The 22290-nt window shown below is 45.7% G+C and overlaps 1 protein-coding gene across 1 annotated transcript; it reads left to right on the top strand.

Annotated features, from left to right (window-relative positions):
- Positions 1 to 290: 290 nt before the first annotated feature.
- On the top strand, positions 291 to 22134 carry DRC3 (dynein regulatory complex subunit 3). Its single transcript, XM_050967875.1, has 13 exons — positions 291 to 347; positions 990 to 1166; positions 2818 to 2934; positions 7742 to 7908; positions 8822 to 8968; positions 9310 to 9429; positions 10835 to 10950; positions 13081 to 13252; positions 16181 to 16312; positions 17449 to 17519; positions 18477 to 18600; positions 20263 to 20394; positions 20665 to 22134. Exons 2-13 carry the CDS (start codon positions 1007 to 1009, stop codon positions 20776 to 20778), a joined length of 1572 nt encoding a protein of 523 aa, XP_050823832.1. The 5' UTR covers positions 291 to 347; positions 990 to 1006; the 3' UTR covers positions 20779 to 22134.
- The last annotated feature ends 156 nt before the right edge of the window (positions 22135 to 22290 follow it).

Below are 22290 nucleotides of genomic sequence, written 5' to 3'. Positions count from 1 at the left end.
ACCCCCGAACGGAAGCTGCGATTGGCAGTCGCGATCTGTCACGTGATGGAGGGAGTTTCTGAGGTCACCCAGTGCCTCAGATCACATGACTGTGCTTAGCAACCGCGCAGGCTTCCTTAGCAGCGAGCCGTGGTGCGGGACAAGCTGGCGGGCCCTCCGCTGTCACTGGGGCTGGGTGTCCGGCTGCCCGGGAATCACGTGGCCGCCTTCGTCAGCTTCTTCGCCGTCCACCTGCTGGGCATCTTGGGCGCGGGCTGCCTGGATCATCGCCCGGCCCCGCGGCCGGCCGAGCGCCCTGCAGGGTGGCCGAGCTTCTCGGGAGATCGCAGGGGCGGGCTGGGCGGCCAGTGAGTGGGTGGCTGCGTGGCAGGGTGGGTGGCACGCGGGCAGGTGGCTGTGTGATAGTCTCGCTCATGTGTGTAAATTCCTCCCCCCCCCACACACAGTCTGAGCGATGCCGGCATGTGCAGCGTCCGATGAGTGTTTAAAGTGTAGAAACCTGTTCCTGGTCACTGTCACATGCACATCATCCTATCTCTTGACTGGTACATCTAGTCTTATGAGGAGGTGACATTCACCCCAGTGTGGACACTCACCATAGAGCCTGGTACGTGCCCTCTCCACTAGGGTGAATTTAACTCATCGATCCTTGCAGTGGGATGGGCCCCCTTCTGCTCTGTGGCAACTGCTCATTGATGTTTGTGGAAAGACTCATTGTGCCCAAAGCTGCAGTTCTTCTGCATGGAAATTTCTCCTTAATCTCAGTGCAGGTTTTCTGCATGGTATCTGGATTGGGCCCTTGAGTTTGAAAATCTTCTGGCCCTGCACTGGGTAGCTGTTTAGTAAAATCTAATAAATCGGAGTTGAGTAGTGCAGGATTGGGCTCACTAAATATCCCACTGTGCTATTGTTTCTTTGTATACGGCATGCAGTTCAGTGAACACATTGAAAAAGGTAACTATGGGATACTGTTTGTTCTGCTCTTGAAGGCCTGTTTTGTGTGAAAATGAGTCGGTTATATGATACCATAGAGCCAAATGTGATTGATGAAAAGATGCTTCAAAAAGCTGTGGAAGAGCAAGGGCCCCAAGAGGAATTAGGACAGCTTGCCAAAAGGGAAGGCATTGATTACAAAGATGTCACAGAGCTACAGCTTGATTTCAGAAGTAAGTATCAGTTTTTTTGTTAATTAAAGGATAATAGTAGTATGTTTGAAGTGACAAATTGGCCATTAAATAATTGTGACTAGCCTGGAATTTGTCATGTAAACAGTAAGTGACTAAATTTACATTTTTAGCTGTAACCATATGAAAGTTACAATATTAGGAGCTGGATGGCTTAGCTGAATGGTAATGGGCTATAAAGCTTCTCAACTCTGTTATTATTAATTATTACTATTATGATTTAACATTTATCTCATGGTGGCACCAGATGGCAACAACCAAGCTTGGCCCTGTTGTGGTAGGCCAAGTCAAATCCAATCTTCTGGTGACCACAAGTTGTCCTCATCTGATGGCACTTGAGTAGCTTATGGTGGACACGGTCCAGTTCAGAGTTAACGAGCATAAGTATTAAAATAATATCCCAACACCACCATTGGTACTGATTGACAGCTTTGTTGAAGGCTCAGCAAAGAGGCCAAGGATTTAATTTGTGAAGGAGACTGAACTACCCACTTGCCCTTCCCATTGCAGGTCTAGGTACATTCCAGAGGTGGTGTGGGAGCAGTGTGCTCCATTACAGTGTTGATATAGGAATTCGGTCCCTAGCACTGTCAAACCAGCAGTAAATTAATACACAAAAATTAAAATAAATTGATGGGCAAAATGTACCTTTAATTTGTTCATGCAGTTATTGTGATTATGTGTGTGCCAATGAGGTAACGGTGTGTGCAAATGATGACTTCTGGTCATTTGAACGCACCATTTCCTGATTTGTGCATGCCTTTGCTTGCAAGTGGAGTGTGCAGTTGTTTGCACATTTTTCACATGCAGTTGCATGCCTAATGTTAAAAAAAATCATGCCGTGTTTGTCTGAGGTCAAAATGTGTTTTTTGTGTTGTTTTCCTCTTCTGTATTTCTACTCCTATTTTTTATCTCGACTCCCACTCGTATAAAGAGAAGGGAAAATTAGAATTTCCTATGCATTCCATCACCATGACCCCGGTGTTTTGCTATAATCCATATCAGCCTGCCCTCAAGTGTCTAATTTTCTCCAAGAATCAAAATGCAATCATTCTTGTTTTCACTCCAGACAGAAGACTATCTGATGCATAAAAATTGTATTATAATTCTCATAGTAGTTCCACCTTCTTCTCATGCAATGATTCCATAACCTCAGCAGGTGGAGAGCATTACAGAATGTGGGGTAACTTTATAATGGGATAGGGTAGCTGTTTACAATTAGCTACTACCCACCAGTAGCCTGCAACTTCAGAGGAAAGTACTGTCTCATTCCAAGCCTCACTCTTTAAGTTAGAAATCAAAGTGAAGGTCAAGGCCTTCCTGTAATGAATCCATAAAGCCACTCTTGTCTGCAGTGTTGCAGTCAGCATCCCCTCAATGACTTCCTGGCAGTACTGATTAGCAGTGGGCAGTGGTGCAAGACAATGAGATTATCCCAGCTGTTTCAATCTAAACCCTCATCTAGCCTAAGGACCTTTCAGCAGTCTCCATGGTGCTCTTCACACACCAGTGCACCATCATAATCTGCTCAAACAGGTAATGTTGGCCACGTATCATTAGTACAATATAGTGTGTGTTGCAGCTAAAGTCTGGCATGGGTGAACTGCAGTATTTTGTGTGTGTGTGTGTTTAGATATCCTGAAGATTGATAACCTATGGCAATTTGTGAATCTGACTAAACTGCAGCTAGACAACAACATCATTGAGAAGATAGAGGCATTGGATAGTCTCGTCCATCTAATCTGGCTTGGTAAGAGTTAGGGGTATGAGGCTGGCTTCACTTTGCAGTGGTGTAAATCAGGAGTAATTCCATTAAAATCTACACTGGTGTAAGTGAGATCAGATTCAGGTCCATGTCATAACTGGAAAAAGGCAGTGGTACTGTCAGTTGATGGCTCAGCTTTTAGTATATGTTAAATGTATTTTACTTGATAGCTGAAATGAAATTGGTGTCTGTAGATCGAGTGTGCTGCACTTCTAGAATGAAATAGAACTGTACTTTGAAATGCCTATGCAAGATTTTAAATTCCACTGTAACGGTGTTTGGAAAGAGATACTGGCAACAATCACCCTATGCTAGGATGGGAAAGGGTGATAGAATATGATGGGATGTACCAGGTATTTGTTGCTCCCAGAGGGAGACCCTGCTACCTTGGTGCACCCTGCCCAAAGAAAGTGTCCTTCTGGGGAAAAAAGCACAGAGTTTAGACCTCCAGGAGCTGCCAAGAAAGGCCACTTGGGATCAGCTATGGGTGGAACCAGTGAAAATCAGGCCTCCAGAAGCTAGAAGGACTGGGAGCAGCCAGAAACCAAATCAGGGCCCAGCAGGCAGGATAAAAAGGGCTGGCTGCTTCCAGGGACTAGTTCTGAGTAATGCTGGGACAAAGGAGGAAGGAGATCCGTCTGGCTTAACCCAAGGAGCCTGGCTGAACCCTGACTGCGCCTTTGTTGTTTAAGCCAGCAAAACCCCGTTTTGTACTTTATGGAATGTAAGGCCCCAGATCGGGCCGTTTGGAGTCAAATATTAATGTGACTGCTGTAAGACTAGGCAAGCTCATGGTGCAAGATGCTCCACTGGCTCAGGCAAGCCCACGACAGACTTCACTACTGCATTGATTTCAGTGGTGGTACACCAGTCTGAAGCTGGAGTTTGGCTCCCAGCCCAGTCCTGCTTACTCAGTCCTTCTTCAGGCAAAGACCCATTGAAGTAAATCAACGGGTGTTTTGCCTGAATGCACACTCCAGGTTGGGACACTGTGAGGAGAGGTTTAGACCACCTTCATTGCTGCTACCCCACAGTCAGTCATTTGCCGGTATGTTCAGGAGGATGCACCTGATAAATCTGGTATCGTGGTAAGGGGCATTTTGCCAGATATGCCTGTTATGTTTGGTAGCATCCAAGTAATTAAGATATACAGAGTAAACTCTCGAGATAGAGATCTATCCTTCTCTGGCCACTATTCGGAGTCTGCCAGTAGAGTCCTACAACTCCAGCTTCCAGTTATGATCTAGCTGCTTTACTAGTATCAGGAATCAGTTTCCAAAGAGAGTGTTACTTTGGGCATATCGACCTATTTGAAATAAAACAAAAACCATCCTGATGTTGTCATCGTGCGGCTCTAAGAAGCTGGAACTTGAACACAGTGGAGCTCAGTTCTACTGCAAACAAAAGCGTCTCTCACCATCTGCAGCTCCACAATGAAAACAGGATGTTATGCCCCGTCTCAAACACTGCTCAGGGGGACATTCCCCAGGGATACAGTCAGCCCTCTGAAGTGCCCCTCAATTTAATTGTCAAATGTCAGAGGACATGAATATCGTAAAATCTTTTTTTTTTTTAACTAAAATATATATTTAAGAAAACATTTTAGGGGAGTGATTTTCAAAGCTGCCTGTCGATCTGGCTTGGAAAGTCTCATCTTAGGATGTCATTTTCAAAAGTGAATAACTGACTTAGGCTCCTAAGTCCCAATTTCAAAAGTGATTCAGGCACTTCGGAGCCAAAGTCTCACTGAAAGTCAATAGGATGTAGGCTCCTCAGTCTGTTGAAAATGGGAAGTAGGCTCATAGGCGCCGACTCCGTGGGTGCTCCGGGGCTGGCTGGCTGGCTGTTTGGCGGCGGCAAGCACCGGGAGGGAGGTGGAGGAGCGGGGATGCGGCACACTCAAGGGAGGAGGCGGGGCTGGGATGGGGATTTGGGGAAGGAGTCAGAATAGGGGCAAGGAGGGGGCAGAGTTGGGGCGGGGACTTTGGAGAAGGGGTTGGAATGGGGGCGGAGTGGGAGGGGGCAGGGGTGGAGTCAGGGCAGAGCAGGGAGCAGAGGGGGGTCATGTACCCACCGGCACAAGCAGAAGTTGGTGCCTATAAGTAGGCTCCTAAATCACTTATACAAGTTTGGAATTTTTACTCTAGATCTTTATATAAGTTTAGGTGCTGAATGGGATGTTTTGAAGAATAAGATGAGTTGAAAGTATCCATGAGTCAAATAGCCACAATGGACAAACTTTTCCCTGGTGTAGCTCCACTGATTTCACTGGGGTTGCATGAACTGAGAGCAGGAGTTGGCCTAGGGTGCATCACGCCTAGGGTGCATCACCCCTAGGGTGATGGTTTTGTGATGCAGGTAACCGTCTAAGGGAAAGAAAGCTAGCTGGTGCTATCAAATTTGTTGCAGAAATTTTCTTGTAAATTGCATCTCTTTAGGCATTTCCTACCCCTTTCCCCTGTGCTATGCACTTCCATACAAGAGATGTGACCCTGCCAGCAGGTAGGGGATCTTGGGGGACAACTACTGCACTGGTGGGGTGCAAAATAAACTTTATTAAGAAAATGCAAAAACAGGGAAAATTCAATAGTGAGGGGTATGGGGTTTGTTAAGGTAGACAATTGGGGAGGGGTTTCTTTTAGTAAATAGTATAGGGGGTTTCAATAGTGGGGTACAAAACAGTGGGGTACAATACAGTTGGTAACCAATTAACACTGAATTATAAATGTAACAGGTAGCTAACAATTTCTGTGTAAAGGGTGTGTCACAGCAGCATATAACCAACTAACAGTTATGGGTAAAATGTGTTAAATAACCAACAACTCTAGGTAAAAATGTGTCACAGTGGTGTAAATGTAAAATGTGAGGTGTGTCAGAGAGAAAAAAGGTAACCAATGGGGTTTTATGCTAGACTTCAGTAATACAATTGAGGTTTGGCAGCAGTAGGAGCGGGGTGAACACGTGGGGGAAGGGATTAAAAGAGAGAAAGAAAGGCAGTGGTAGAGGAATGAGGTTGGGGGATGGGGGAAGAGGAGCACGTGGTGGAGCAGAGACCAAAGGCAGAGGCGCTGGGGAGGGAGATTTAAACTCAGGGAGACACCGAGAGCAGACAGGCTGCAATTTTAAACAGCAGAGAGACTGCAACGAGTGACTGGGGAGCTCGGGGGGGAGACCCGGGCAAGCTTGTGGTGGGGGTTAGGGCAGCAGGAAGACAGACTTAACCACAATTATACAGAACACAGCAAAATCTTATTTATGATCTAACTTAACCAAGACTACACAAATTAGCAAGTAACAGAACACAATGCAACAATTCTTTTTTAAACCTAACTTACAGAGCACAATACAAACAATTCTTTAAACCTAACTTAACCACAGCTATGCAAAATGAAATTACAATTTATCTAGACTAAGAACCTGATTTTAATAGGTGCACCTTACACTATGCCGATTCTTTGATCGGGAGGGGGAGCAGTTCCAGAGGGCAGTGTTGTGTGCCCAGGGTACAGCCCCCGTGGGGGGGAGGGTCGTGGCTGCAGCAGTGGGGCGGCTGCAAGCCAGCGGCCCAGGATACAGTCCAGGAAGGCATAGCTTAGCAGCGGCACAGGCTTATTTTTAGCAGCAAAGGTGCTGCGGAGCAAGAAACAGATTACAGATACAGACCAAGGAGTTAGCTTGGGTCTGTCTGCTGGGGAAACAAGGCTAGCAGCTAGGACAGGGGGAGTCTGCAAGAGGGAGTTCTTACCAATCCCCAGGACAGCAGCAAGCACAGAGGCAGGAACAGCAGTAGTATCGGAGGATGGAGAGAGGACTCGATTCGCTTACAATAATCAGAAGATCTCCAGGCACAAATTCGTTGTTCGTGGGAGGGGAGTTTAAAAACGAGGGTACGCCCAAAAACAGAGAGCGGAGAGAGGGCCCCCCCAAAGACCCCTAGCTGATCAGACCAGGTGGCAAAGCAAGGACCTTCTCCGAGGTCTGATCAGAAAATGTCCGGCTTTAAAGGCAAACTCAGGCAGTTTCCCACCAGTACTTTTGATTGGCTCTTCTTGATACAGGGGAGGAGAGAAGGCAGGGAAAGGCTGCAGATAAGCATAGGCATGCCTGGGCATGTTCTGAGCCACAGGTATGACTCATATGCTTAATTAGTTGGCCACTTCAGGTCTTGCATTTCTGGGCAGCGCCCCCCACACCGAGCCCGGGTCTGAACAAAGGAGCCAAACAAAGAAGCAAGAAGCCCCCTCCCTAGGCAGAGCAATGGCTCCAGTTAGTTTGTACAAGCCATTCCTATGACTAGGGCTGTGACTTTAGTTAGCACAATGGCCGGGAGGGGCGGCCACACAGGACAAACAGAAAGGAGAGGGGAAAAAGGAATGCAGCAGGGGGACAGCTGTAACAGACAAGATGTAGGTTGATTTCGTCTCTACATCTCTTGCTCCCTGTGTCACTAAAAGGCAGGAGTCATGTGCTGGTTGTGCACACAGCCTCTGGGCAGAGGAGGACTTCAGTGACTCCTCTGTCTGATTGAAGAGTTGCATGAACAAGTGGTAGAAAAAGTTGCATCTATTCCTTCTTTGCCAAAAGAGTGGTGATTTTATGCAGACCCTTGAGAGAGTAAAGAGGAAAGCCTTTCTTAGGGCTTCATCAGGAATGCTGATCACTGCCAGGGAAAACAATTAATAGATGTGCTAGATGCAAGATACAAACTGAACTGCAGGCCCCAAGCAATGATGTTTAGTTGAAGATAAACAATTTGCTTGTAAAACTTCTTGACTTTAATTTTTTTTCCTAGATTTGTCCTTCAACAATATTGAAGTCATTGAAGGTCTGGAAGCTCTGGTGAAACTGCAGGATTTGAGCCTCTACAATAATAGAATATCTAAGATTGAGAATCTGGACACGCTACAAGAACTACAGGTCTTCTCTATAGGAAACAATAATCTAACTGCTTTGGAAAATGTATGAATCTCATTGTTTATGCCAATGTTTCCTTCCTTATCTAGCTATCCCTATACACACCAATTGTCTATCCATATATCCGTCTTCCCCTCCCTCCATCCCCATATATACCCATTGTCCGTCCATCCCTTTCTCCCCAAATATATACCCATTATCCATTCATTCATGCCTCCCGATTATATACCCATTATCCATCCAGCCCTGTATATACCCATTATCCATCTATCTGTATATATCCACGCACCCTCATACATATTCTCTGCCTCTAGCTCAATCTGAACGTCTTTTTAGAGGAGTGACTTTCCCTTCAAAGTCTCACTTTCTGTATAGTCTACAGTAAGGTTCTAGTAAGATATTCAAGTAGGAAATATCTATTTCAGCTACCTTTTCCCATTTTTGGATTATTCACTCATCGGGCCAGATTATGCTACAATTGAAATCAATGGCAAAACTCCTGTTGACGCCAGAAAAGGTGGATATAGCTTATGTGAATAGAAAAGAGGCAGAGATTTATTCTGGGTGCTTTGATTTTATGCTTGGGCCTTTATGGAGGGCAGTTTTACTAGTCTGAGAGCCCTGGAATCTTATAATCCATCCATATAAAGGACACACTGCCAGGCCCGCAGACTGTGTGTCCACAATAAGAGTTATACTGTATGTATAAGAACCATATAGAAAGCAGTTCCTTTCTCAAATAAAATGATTCAACACTGTGCTAGAAGCCACTGCTTTAAACCTGCAACTGTGCTTGGACAGTCAGTCCAATGTGTTGTGCCAACTCTCTCCTAAGGATGGAGATGTGAGCAAGATTCTGAGCTAGGACGGAGATGATAAATGTCATGAATTTCAAGGCATTGCTGCTTGTTGTTCCCATGGTGGGCAGGAATGCAGCATCTCCTCTCTTTTGGCATAGGTGGTCTACCTCAGGCAGTTTAAAAACCTACGCACATTGAATCTCACTGGGAACCCTGTCTGTGAAAATGAACAATATTCAATGTTCATTGCCGCTCACCTTCCAGATCTGGTGTACTTGGACTTCAGGCTTGTGGATGAGAACACAGTAAGTACTTCCACCTTCCCCTTTATTTAACCATTTGGAGACTAGCCACACACTTTCCAAAGCATTCACCATGCTGGCACTCTGGAAATACACAGGCATTCAAAGGGTTAGACTAACTCTTTTTTCAGTTGCTGTCTTACTGAAATACTACCTAGACAAATAAGAGCCACAGAAATGTCCCCATGGGCTATATTTTTAACATGAAGAGGATGTAGATTACACCTAACATAGGAAAGCAACAGCAGTCTGGATGTACATTACACAGAGAGCTGTATCTGACCCAGATTTATTAGGAGACAAGGCAATCTAACCCAAATGTTTTCTTTGTGTGTATTTCCCAGCGAGAACTTGCAGACATAAAATATCAATATGTCATTGATGAACTAAAGCAAGGTGAAGCACAGGCTCTGGCTAAGCTGGTGGAAGAGCAGGCTAAGCAGAAAGAGTTGGAGCACCACAAGGTATGTTCTCTGGAGCTGACTGTATGTTACCATACTGCAAAGAAATCAAAAACAGCTTCTCTTTTATCCATTAGAAGATTTAATGGGAGGTTAATATTGATTGATTGAGATAAAAATAAGGTCAGTGTTAATCTCTGGGTCTGTAAATCTCACCTTTTGAATGAAAACCGGAAGCTGCTGTGTCATTAGGGTGACCAGACAGCAAATGTGAAAAATCAGGACGGAGGTGGGGGTAATAGGAGCCTATATAAGAAAGAGACCCAAAAATCAGGACTGTCCCTATAAAATCGGGATATCTGGTCACCCTGTGTGTCATACGCAGGATATGGAGGAACATAATTCATTGGGCTGAACAACTAAACCTACATGACCAACCTAGGAAAGCTCCAGAGTAAATCATAGTTTGGTTTCTTGTCAGCCTGATGCTAGATTAACACAATATCAGATCTGATGGAGCTGTTAGAATTATTCACAGTGCAGTGATTTCCCCCTTCAGACTTAGTGGCTGGATAACACTGCAGTACTAATTTAATCTTACGAGTGATTGCAAGATCACAATGGGGAAACTGTCAAGATATGCAGTGAGAATGGGATAGAGCAGAGTGGTGCCCTCAGCTACCTGTCAGGCTGTCTGTGTGTTGCTTTCCTGCCTCCACTGATCTGCTGGCTATATGGGAGTGCTGCAGGTTTGTTTCCATGTCACTTGCTTGTTCCACGCACTCTGCTTGGCATCAGCGTTTGCTCCCTCTTCTAAGCACATGGGCAGAGTAAGGAGCAGATAGCGATCAGAGGAGCACTTCCACGGGGTGGCTGTTGGAGGCCTATGCCTTCTCCACAATGACATAGATCCCTGGGCATTAAGATTGATGTGGAGGAGCGCTGAATACATGGAGATAGGGTCAAGGAGAAAGTCATAGATGCTGAGGGACCTGCATGGGGCCCATCATGTGTTCCTTTGCATAGGGCCTCACAAAATCTGTCCCATTTGTGCCTGAGTAGCTTAGATATCACATTGCAGGACCACAAAGTGGAGTTGAACTGCTCTGTCATATTGTTTGGTGAAAGAGCCACTGTCTTAAGTCAGGTAGAGGACTTGTCAATAATAATATAGTGTTTTCCTTGGAAAGCCAAAAATCTCCCCCCACTATATAGTAATAATCATCTGGTCCATTGTTATGAGATTCACATTCCACAGCAGGAGGCACCCGTCATTCAGAACTGGAGAGTTAATAATGTCAGCCCAGATTCTCAAAGATATTTAGGTGCCATTTGATTTCAATGGGCCATTCAGCCTGACTGAACCTTCCTCAGCACTTTGCAAGAAGCAGCAAGGTGTTACTTAAGTTCTGCAGCAAGTTGGTGCTCTGTTTTGTTTTTTTTAATATTGTCCTGGTTCTCTCCAAAGGCTGCTTACGTCGAGTACCTGAATGGACCCTTCTTATTTGAGAGTATGTACGCAGAAGATACAGAAGCTGCCAAGCTGGCTTACCTCCCTGGAATGGCTGACTTGCTGGAGACATATCCTTCTGTTAGAAAATCTAGTGATAAAAGCTGATGACTTCAATTCACAAGGATGTGCATCAACAGGGACTCTTCATCTGTACTTTTTATGCAGAACTGAAAGCTATATTGATCTGAGATTGGAGACTTGCTGTATTCAGTCTTGGACCAGTGCCTTAAAAGTACTGCTAGACCATGAGACCACTGACAGTTTTAAGGTCTGATATTTCATGAAACACAAGGGCTATAAACAAATGATTTGTCCCATTGGCAAACTGGAAACCCCAGATTAGGAAATCCCATTTGTATAAAAGGCTTGCTTCCAATACTGACAGATCATGAGATTTCAAAGTTTTATAATCACATCATTCTGATTACCATCTTGCTTTTTCTTTACTTGAATCAGACTTGCTAGTAAAAGCCAATGCCTTCTGAACCTCTAGAAATCAGGGCATTTACAGTCTCTTAAAGCCCAGAATGCATCCAACCTTTCAGATGGCATAGTGATTTCATTTACATTTGCAGCAGATTGTGAGATAGCAATTGCTAAAATCATGTTTCAGTTGAAGTGGTAGGGCATAGTAAGAATAATCAGGATTATTCTAGTCAAATATCTCCCAGCCTGCCAGTTATATGCAGTGTTGTGGTAGCCATGTCAGTCCCAGGATGTTAGAGAGACAAGGTGGATGAGGTAATATCTTTTATTGGACCATGTAAGTATGTGGGACTCACCCTTGCAGCACCTCCTACTGATCATCTCAGGGAATTAGCTCTCCAGCTGTTAGAGCACCCTCTGCAGGCTGGTGTCCCACTACTGCTTGGCCCCCATGTCCCTCCTGGACTCCAGTACCCTTTCATCTGGGGTTCTGCCCTCTGGCAGTAACCCTTCCCTCTCAGGGTCTCCCCTCCCCAGGAACTCCCAACCCCCTATTCCCACCTTGCCTCAGCCAGTGGCTACTGCCAGTCAGCAATGAGCCCCTGCCCCCTGGAACAGACTCCAGTATAAGAGCCAGTCATCACAGGCAAGTGGGTAGGACCTGCTGTCTTCCTCTACCACCCAGTACCTCGGGAGTGGGCCTAGGACCAGGCACTGCAGCCTGGGGGGTTGCCAGCCTGGAGCACTCCTGCTCCTCTGGCCTTTCCCCATCCCTGCTTCACTCCCAGTACCTGTGCTACCAACAGCCAGGCCCTGCACCCTCCAAGACAAGAGAGAAAAAGATACTCTAGCTCCAACCTAGCAGCCTTTTATAAGGATCTGTTGTGCTCTGTTTGGGGCATAGTCCCAGCTGTGCCTGCTTTTGTAAGCAGCCTGGGCTTTTCCTTACAGCCCCAGCCCTCACCCAGGGCTGGAGTGGGTAACCACTCCACTACAGACAAACTTCTGTTGGTCAGAGAAACTAGCTTTTGATCTTATAAACTCAAAATCTGCCAGTTAGAAACACTAGCCCTGTAGGACCAGTACAAATACATTCATGGCTAGTACATTTTTCTAACCATTTATCCTGGACAATGATCAAAAAGCAGATCATTTTATCATTCCTTTTCTAGCTCAGATTAATGGAACATTGGCAGGGCTCCACATTTGAGCTTGCTTATCATTGCTCGACACTGTTGTCAGGAAGGTTCATCAGAGAATAAATAGAATAGACTTTTGAAACAATTCCATTGCCAAGCAACTTGCAACCCTTCCCCCCTCCCCAATAGCCAATGTCTTTGTGGTGCTACCAATCAGTGTGTTTGGGGCTCTGGCTCTTGAACAGGATTTTTTAACTTTACAAACACTGTACTCACAGCTGTGCAGAGAGGTAGGGTCAGATGCTCCATCCTACTTACATGGCAGAGAAGAGTTAGGGGCAAATGCACATGTTGTTTCCTTTTGTGCCCAGCATGTTGCGCCTCCACACAGTTAAGGTAGCAAAACCCCAGTGCGAGAAGATGATGTGGCCCAAGCCTTCAAGGCGAAGAATGCTCAGCTCAGCACCTCAACTGACAGTGAGCTCAGGGGAGTTATCAGTCAAGGTGCTTTGCCTCACGTTGAGGTTGGTAATAGCTGGACATAATAGAGCAGTGTTGATTATCATGCAACCATGCTTAGTGTGTTGACTCATTTAAACTATTACAGATTATATACCTTGACTCTGGTTTCACATACAAGAGTAAATTTGTATTAATTTGTGAGAACCTCTTTGCCTATGGTCTGAAAGAGCATGAAAAGCGAGAAGCTGAAGTCTCAACCTTCTACGAGTGCCTTCAAGAAGCGATACAGGACAGTCAACAGCAGAGCACAAAAATAATCCTAGATTTTGAAAATGGCAGCCAGGGGGTATTTGATTACAGCCTTTATCTGTTGAAATGATTTCTGTGTATCAGAGGCCAGAGTCTGATCTCAGGGATGTATGGAGTAACTCCATTGAGATCAGTTTAATGACTCCAGGTTCACACTAGGTTAAGGGAAATCAGAATATGGCCCCAGATTTTACTGTATATGTTTCTATGGGCTTGTCTACACTGGAGGGATTGACATTGTGTTAACTAACATAATATCGAGCATGACTTAGCACTCATTATAGACAAGGGCTGGTGTGTTTAAAATCACATCCCAGAGGTCAGGTTTAAAAAGTGGTTAAACCTGACCTCTGGGGCAAAGCACAACCAACTGGTGTGGTTTTAAACATGACAGTCCTTGTATCTGTGTATTCAACATAATAACACCAAGTCTTTTCCTACTACAGACAAGTCTTCATGTTAATTGTTCTTCCTAAAGGCTCGGCAGGAGGGCTGTCGAAGATTTTTAACTGAAATTTTTTTCCCACAAAAAAATGGTGTTTTTTTTTTTTTTTTTTAAGAAAATGACAATGTTCACAAAAAAAAGTTTCTTTTGAAAATTTTCATGAAACTAACTGAAATGAAAGTTTTTTTTATTCTATTATAGAATCGGAAGGGACCTCAGGAAGTTACCTAGTCCAATCCCCAACTATTCCCCCTCCGGCCCCCTCAAGGGTTGAGCTCACAACCCTGAGTTTAGTACACCAATGCTCAAACTGCTGAGCTATAGAAGTTTTTATTTTATTTTTGCCTTTTGGTCCATACCCAGGGACTTTGCCTCCACTGGAAAAGGAGAAAGAAAGGGAGAACCTGACAAGATGATCATTATTTATTCAAGAGACAAGATGGGTGACATATCTTTTATTGAACCAGTGTCAGTTGGTGAGAGAGACAAGCTCTCAAGCTACACAGAGCTCTTCTTCCCGACTGGGAATCTCTGAAGCTTGTCTCTCTCACCAGCAGAAGTTGGTCCAATAAAAGATATTACCTCACCTTCCTTGTCTCCTTATCCTGGGACCAACATGGCTACAATGACACCGCAAAAAATGATTTATTCAAATCATTTTGGTTTCAATTCATTTTGTAAAAAAAAGAAGCCACAAAATAACTTTGAACAGAAAAAAACATTCATTTTCTTTGAATATTTTGGCAGCAAATACCATTTTTTAACCAGCTCTGCTTTCCAGAGAGATGCAGCCACATCACTGGAAAAGGCAAGGTCATAGCTTCTAGCTGCATCTCTTTCTACCCATGTAAAATAGAGGGGCAGTTATTATTGTTTCTAGAGGTCCATGGAAATATCAGCTTGGCTAAACTCTGGTAAAGGGCTTTGTCAGCTGTATAGAACAAGCCACTCACAATTGGCGGCAGTGAGATCACCTGTGCTCAACACCTCTGAAAACAGACTGCTTTTATTTAGGTGCTTTGTAACAACGTGGCAGGATGCTGAGTCATTCTGTTGCCAAGTGCTTGAAGCCTGTGTGCAGGCACCGTGTATATTAACGCCGACTCATGAACAAGTGGACTTAACTCCAGCCAGGGTAGAAGTGGGGTTGAGGCCTCAGAGGTGTTGAATGGAAATCCGGGGCTGGGGGGGGAGAACACTTAGGAATATGTTCGCAACCCCATTGTGCTAGGTACTGTACAAACAGAACAAAAAGTCCAGCCCCAAAGTGTTTTTATTTGAGTTACCAATAAATCCACACTCAAAATGCAGGTAAGTTTGGACTTTAGGCAATATGTCTGCGTACTCCTCTGCCTGCTTATAAGCTTAGATACGGATTTAGGTGCTGAATGTAGGCACCTTGTGCTGTATGAAAAATTCTGATCTAAGTGAGCTCGTCAATGTGAGAGACAGACAGACAGTCAGTCAGAAATGCTGCTAAATGGATCTTGCAGGCTTAGTAATACCAGTTTAAAAATGTGTGGGAGGAGATTAGAAGGTGATAAAGTATAAACCATTGCTAGGCTCCATTTGCCTAGCTATAATTCCATCATGCAGGTCTATATGAACTGCAAGACAGCTCAGCTTGCTCTGAAGCTGGTTAAGGAGCAAAGAATTATGCCAAAGCCCTAAAGCAGCAGGGGTTGCTAACAGGAGCCTGGTTTTAATTGCTTGGGGCCTCCTGGCTTGATTAATTTATATAAAGAAATGCCCCGTTTAACATTACAGTGTCTGCATAATCTCGTTTGTTACAGATAGCCCTCTGCAATGGTTCTTGCCTAATTTTAGCCCCTTCTATTGGCTCTAACTGTGAGGTGCATTAGGCTCCTTCAAAATATATTTTTAACACTCAGATTTCAGTAGGAGAGATTTATTACAAAGACACTTCTTGAAAATAACCTTAGCTTAGCATATACATTGCTCAGCAATACATTAAGATTGTTGACCGCTGTGAGGCTGATGTATTTAACTTTGAAGAGCAAGATTTACTGTAACAAGAACTCATCACTTGTGATGTTCTATTACATATCTTCTAAGTGCAAAATCCTGGGCCCATTGAAGTCAGGCAGAATTCTGCTTGATTTCCAAGAGATCAGGATTTAGACCTGCATTTCTTAATAAGGAGTAATTGGAAGTCTCCCCCCTGTGGCTAAGAATTTCAGAAAGCTTATAGTTTTTCCTTTGACACGGACTTTCTACATGTGAGATGAAGTAGGAGGTCTAGGGGAAAAGCCATTTGCTGACTGGCAAGCAAATCAGAGTCTTCACGCAACTTGCTGCAGTGGAATCTTGTTGGTTAACGTAGTGCACCTTGGTATTACTGACCTCTGAGTATGTAAACCAGAGCCACTTAGCAAGCCATCACATTTCATTTCAGCCAATCGTGAGCCAGAACTTTTCTCATGTATGTAACAATAACAGTTAATTACATTGCAATGGAGTGGTCAGCATAAATGATATTGTATGTCTCTCTCTGTTCAGCTGTTGGACGTGATTCAAAACATGAGTAATTTTGAGATTGCAGACTCTAAACTCGTAAAGTACAATGAGGACATCACTCAGCTGTCAGACACACTTATGACCCTGGAAATGCAGACAGTTGACCAGCTAGAGGTAAGGCAAGGGGATGTATCTGCTAAGTGTCAGATAGAAAACACTGGGGCTGCTTCTCTGTTGCCTTATGCCTTGCGTAGTCCCACTTGTGCAGAATGAGTGTAGAACTCGATCATTCTGGGTAGTGTCTGAGAGCAGCTTTATTCTCACTCCGCACAGGAGCGAGTACACGAATTGCAAGGCAGGGGAGAATTGGACCCAATGTATTTATATGTTGCATCGGCACTTACTATTCATACGCTGCTACTGAGGATGAAGGCATCGGCGTTGGCTAAAGGGTCATCCGGGAGGTTATTGGGCCGTTTTGTGGAAGCTGTTCCCTGCTATAGGATTTCAAGGTTCTAGTGGTGTAATTCTTTCAAAGGGATCGTTGCTATGACTGAAAAATTACACTCATGCCCCAATCCTAATTAGTCCACTTTCCTGAGCTCCCCACTGGGAGCATGACTATGGTAGCTTGTAGCAGAGTTCAAACCGGATACTTAGCAGATCGGGTGGGAGGGGTTAATTTATTTATTTCATTATTACCAATAGATTTTGCAGAAATATCAGATGCGCTTTTCACATGTCCTATTTGAGGCACCAGATGTTTTAAACCTTAGATTAGGGATGTTAGGGAAAGCAGAAGCTCTAAGAGACTATCTTCTGTTTTTGAGGGAGGCAGCAAGCAGCAGCACCCACCTTCCGGGATTTAAACAAAATCTATCATCCCAGCTGTTAGTTATGCTCCTGATGGCAAAGTCTTCAAGAAGCCTGCAGCCTCATCAACCAAATAAGAAACTTTGACACCTGTCTCTAATCAGAGACAAAATGTTCCCCAGTCATAATGTACATAGAAGGTTTGAAGTGATTTGATGGAGTGAACTTCCTAGAGTCTGTTATAAATGCATCGCTCCATCAACTCTTCCCAAAAGGATTGAATCTAATCTTCCCTGACATTTGCATATCAGTGCAGAAAAGCACATGCCTTTTGGTGCATAATTAATTTATCTCAGGTACCTTCAGTCCCCAGCGGTGCTGATAAAACTGATGGATCAGATCAAAAGTGTACTGCATTTTAGACTCCTCCCTGGCTCTGATCTGTGTTGTATATGGTTGAGTACTCAGTAAGTTTTCCTTTTCTTTTCCATGTTAAGGAAATAATAAAGGATTTTGAAAGAAACATTGCCGACCAGGTGTCAACATTTATTGAGAACGTCCAAGGGATATATCCTTTTGGCAGTCTACTGGCCTGAACTCTGTGTCGTATAAATCTGATCTGCGGCAAATGTGTTGCTTCACTTCACAACATTACTGCAAGGCCCAGAAGTCAGCACTCACTGTATGGAAATGGACTGTTGCTTATTAATGTGTTGTAGGCTTTGATTGATTAATTCTTAGGAAACATTTCCCTGTTCATGAAATACAGACTCTGCTCAAATACTTCTCTACCTATTCTCAGCAAGACAACCCGGTCAGGAACTGCTACATAACTCAATGATGAGGATGTAATGAAATTACAGAGTTAGGTACCTAATTTTCAGTGAAAGCACTGGGAATTAAGATTCCTTGCTGCTCTTTGTGCCTTTGAAAGCCCACCTCTGTTTCTGAGCAAACTCTTGGTAAATCTGACCGTGTGATATCTATGTATTGCTGACATTTTAAGAGGTGAAATACCTAAAACTCCTCCTGTACTGTCTCTTTGTGCCCTAGATTGTTGTGCAGCCGTGTGCTCTAGAACAGTTGCCCTCTTCTGCCTCAGAGGTGGCTGCATTGCAGTGGCAGGTGAAATGATTTTTATATACACAAAACTCTGGGCCCTGTGCAAGTGCTTGTCATGTTCAGAGTTTTGCACATGCAAACACAGGCCTCGTTGAACTTCCTGTGCCAACGGCCTCCCGTGTCAGTTCTGGATAACGTAACACAATGAGGGTAGTGGGGATTGCTTCTGAACACTCCAGGACCTCCAACAGCCAGCTCAATTACTTTTGGGGGTTTGCAATGCAAACTTGAGGAAGCAGAGTTTTTACTGGTCACCTGCTTCACAGGTGGACGCATCGCCTTTTAGGGTTAGCAGTGCTTGCTTATGTATAAGGTCATTCTCTGTTGATGTTCAGCACCAGGTCCAGCCTGTCAGAGGCCGCTCAAATGCCACTGTTCTTTGTTTCTTAACCTTCTTCCATACGATGGCTCAGTGCCGGGATCTAGAAAATCATCACCATGAGAAACTGCTGGAGATCGCAATCACCACTCTGGAGAAGATAGTCAAGAGCGAGTTTGATGAGGAGATGCCAGATGATGTTCGACTGGTGAGGCCCCCAGTTGTGTCTGGATCTTAGGCTCTTCTAGGAAGCAGGGATCCCAAGTGGGGAGGAGGAAGGGAGCGCAGCATGTTCCCAGTCTGGACTGGGTTTCAGAGATCCAATATCGTTTTGAATTATTCTGCCAAAGCTAGAAGTAGTTTCCTTTCACACACACACCCCCACCACACCTCCCCACAGATAAGGCTGCAAGGAAGTCATGGTTTGTCAGTTCAAACATTGTGGCTGAAGTTTGTTGAAGTTGTGGTTTTTGGCATGATCAGACATCAGCATGGCATGAGGCAGATACTCCCTAGGGCTCTCACAAGCCTTGTCTCAGGCTTCCCCTCAACCTGTTTCCTGATGAGAAACTGTGGGTATCCCCCCCGCCCCCAAGTAGCACTACCCTTGCTCCAGCACCGTCTTCCAAGGCATTCAGCCTCCCTTCCAAAGCACAGCAATGGCACGGAAGAGACATTGTGTGACACCCCGCCCCCCCTTGACTTTCTAAGACAAGTATGATAGAAGGGCAGCCAGGCCAAATCTGCGTGAGTGGCATTGTGAGCTGGCGCACAGGGTCATAATGCCAGGCAAAGTTGCAGCAATTATAAAAAGTTGCCATGTTTGTTAAAAAGTTACTTTATGTTTGACAATAAAATCACAGCCCAGAATTTTCTTACACCTGTACCCAAAAAGCAATAGTGCTGGACAAATTGCACCCCGGGCCTGCAAGGGCAGCTCAGCTGGAATGGAGAAGGGAAAATGGTGATGGCACTGCAGCTTTCCACCAGGGATGAAGACCTATTTGAGTTGTGGCCAGAGCTCTGCTGCTGGAAGCTGCCTGGGAGAGGTGTCTGTTCTGACTGGCCCAGACCTGCCCCCTCCTAGGCCAGCATGGCTCTCTCAGGTTGATCTCTGAGGCCATGGCTACACTGGCGCTTTACAGCGCTGCAACTTTCGTGCTCAGGGGTGCGAAAAAGCCACCCCCCTGAGCGCTGCAAGATACAGCGCTGTAAAGCCTCAGTGTAAACAGTGCCGCAGCGCTGGGAGCACGGCTCCCAGTGCTGCAAGCTACACCCGTAGAGGATATGGAGTACGTGCAGCGCTGGGAGAGCTCTCTCCCAGCGCTGGCGCTGCGACCACACTTGAAACTTCAAAGCGCTGCCGCGGCAGCGCTTTGAAATGCAAGTGTAGCCATACCGAAGCCCTCCAACACAGCAGGAGTTTGTGGCAGTGTGAACCTCTTCTGAGTGCAGTTTTCCATTTACCATACCTGCTGGGAGAGGCATGTTGGAGCATATGCAGCCTTCCCCGGGACTGACAGCTGCCAAGATAGGCTTGCCAGATGCTGGAAGGCAGCAGAGTCTGGAGAAATGAGCATGGGGTTAGGAGTTTACTTCCAGCTCTCACTTGCTATGCAGCCTTTGGAGAGTTACTTCAGCACTGCCTCAGTTTCCCCATCTGTAAAATAGTCCTTGCACAAGGCTATAGTGGGGCTAAGTCTGTACAGGGCTTTGAACAGGTAAAGCATGAGATGTACCAAAGGGAGCTTTTATTTTCTTCTCTGATGGTGCTACCAAGTGCTGCATTGTGACACATCTAGTTCTGAGACCTGCTGCTTTTATATGTGAAATACACATCTCTCATCCCTCGGTCAATTTCACTCCCTAGCTTTTTGTGGACAAAGACACCATCGTCAATGCAGTGAATGCCTCCCACGATATCCACCTGCTGAAGATTGATAACAGAGAGGATGACATCATCACCAAAGCCAATAGCTGGTCATCTTCAGTGATCGAGGAGGTAAGGAAACCCCTGCGGCTTGAGGAGCAAAACCCTGCTCAGGGAAAAGACAAGCAGCAAGGCAATGAAAGCACGTTGTCCTGCAGCTGCTTCCTAGTGCAGCAGGCAGAGAGGCACCAGGGTCCAGCCAATGTAGCTGGGCCACTGCCAGGAAGTCAGAGGGGCTGAGGGAGGTATCTCCCAACTTTCTGCTGGGCCTTTTGGCTACAGCAGGTGACTGAAGGTTTGAAATAAGCCCAAGGACCCACTGTCTGATCGCACTCTCCTCAGGTTCACAAGAACGAGCTCAGCAGAAACCGCAACCGTGTGAGAGAGATTAATCAATACATCGACCATCTGCAGGAGGAGCTGGACAACATGGAAAGCCTGGAGCAGATGGAGTAGGCCAACAGTGGCTCCCCTGTTAGGACACAGGCCTTGGTGATCTAACAAGGTGCGCCTCACCCTTTCTGACAGCCCCCTTGAAATACTAATTGGTGGGGATGTTTCATCCTGGGGTGTCACCCCCCGCCCCTCCCCCAAAAAATCATATGCAAATAAAAATACCCTTTGAGTTTGGAAAAGCTCTTAAAGAGGAGCTGAGGATTTCACTTTGAAGACTTCTGAGACTTATGGTGCAAATCAAAGCCAGCTCACAAACAGCTGGGTCCCTGATTGAGCTGCGATTCTCCAACAGCAGGCCATGCCTGGAAGGTTTGGCACCTGCGGGCAGTGTCAGGAGCCTGGGACTCATGCAGCAGCTGGCATGTGGCAGTGATGGGGAAGAGAACACTCTCCATCAGACTAACTGCCGCCTCCCTAACAATCATGGGTTTCTGGCCCAGCAAGCCTGAGGTTTGAGGCTCTGCACTCCCGCTAGCCTCCTCTTTCCTCTGCCCCACACTAAGGCAGCTTCTTGCAACGTGCCCAGAGTGGCCTCTGACCAGCAGGGAGACCAATGGCTCTGCAGAAGCTCACCTGTGGCCGCTCAGTGCCAAGTCATTAATTTCCCTCCTTGTTCAACAGCAGCTGCTCCATTTGCCTGGCAGGGAGCTCGGACTCCTTGCTGGAGGCAGGGCACTGGAGAGGGGGAAGAAGGGAAACCCATGCTTGTGGAACGTATGTGGCAGTGCACAGTTTGGGAAAGAGACAAATACCCTGAGACATCCACTCCTCCTTTCTTGGCACTAGTCCTGCCCATGGGCTGATTGCAGTTGCTCTGGTTTAGCTGACAAAACACTGTCCTCCCTTGGGCTGGTTTGAGAACAGGATCTCCTCTGGCCATTGCTAACCGCAGAAACGGCACTGCCTGGCTGCACATGGGCTCTGGCTTTTCGGCAGAGCTGAGCACTCGTGGCTCCAACTGAAACCCATGGAATCTGCAGGTGCTCAGCCCCTCTGGAAGGCCAAGCTCAACATGGGTAGTTGGGCACCCAGAAATGAAGGGGCCTCAAGTCTGTGGTCACTCATGAAAGTGCTGGCACTACTGATTTCCCCCGTGTGTTAACTGGAAACAAAGCTGATTCTGAATGAGGATTCCAGGGGTGATCGTGCTTATAGGAGGTTTCTATAACAACTGCCCAGCTGACATTTTCTTTTCCTTTAAGAGTCTGAATTCTTCAGAGACAGGCCTAAATGAAAGCCCAGGGGCCAAACACCCCTGAACTTGGGGGAGAGAGGCAGGTTAGATCAGAACTTTGCAGCACAGGCCTGGTCGGTGAGGCATGGGCATTGATCCCACAAGTCATACGTGCCTGTTCAATACATATTATGCATTAGGAGTCCCACTAAAGTCAGTGGGTTTGCTTCGAGTTCAGCACGTGCATAAGCCTTTGCAGGATCAGAGCCTCAGACAGCTGGGGAGTTAGAATTAGTCCAAAAACAAGGGGGAGCTCCTGTCCAGTCCTCGGCAGGCAG

This window comes from Gopherus flavomarginatus, chromosome 9 (assembly GCF_025201925.1).
Source record: "Gopherus flavomarginatus isolate rGopFla2 chromosome 9, rGopFla2.mat.asm, whole genome shotgun sequence".
Classification (NCBI taxonomy): Eukaryota; Metazoa; Chordata; order Testudines; family Testudinidae; genus Gopherus; species Gopherus flavomarginatus.
The sequence above is the reverse complement of the archived record's forward strand: the minus strand, read 5'-3'. Positions and strand labels throughout refer to the sequence as shown.

Excerpts from the sequence above, each read along its gene's own strand:
- DRC3 (XM_050967875.1), top strand. The coding sequence starts at position 1,007 with ATGAGTCGGTTATATGATACCATAGAGCCAAATGTGATTGATGAAAAG. Across the intron at positions 2,935-7,741 it reads CGTCCATCTAATCTGGCTTG|ATTTGTCCTTCAACAATATT; the intron begins GTAAGAGTTAGG and ends TTTTTTTCCTAG. Across the intron at positions 18,601-20,262 it reads TGCCAGATGATGTTCGACTG|CTTTTTGTGGACAAAGACAC; the intron begins GTGAGGCCCCCA and ends TTCACTCCCTAG.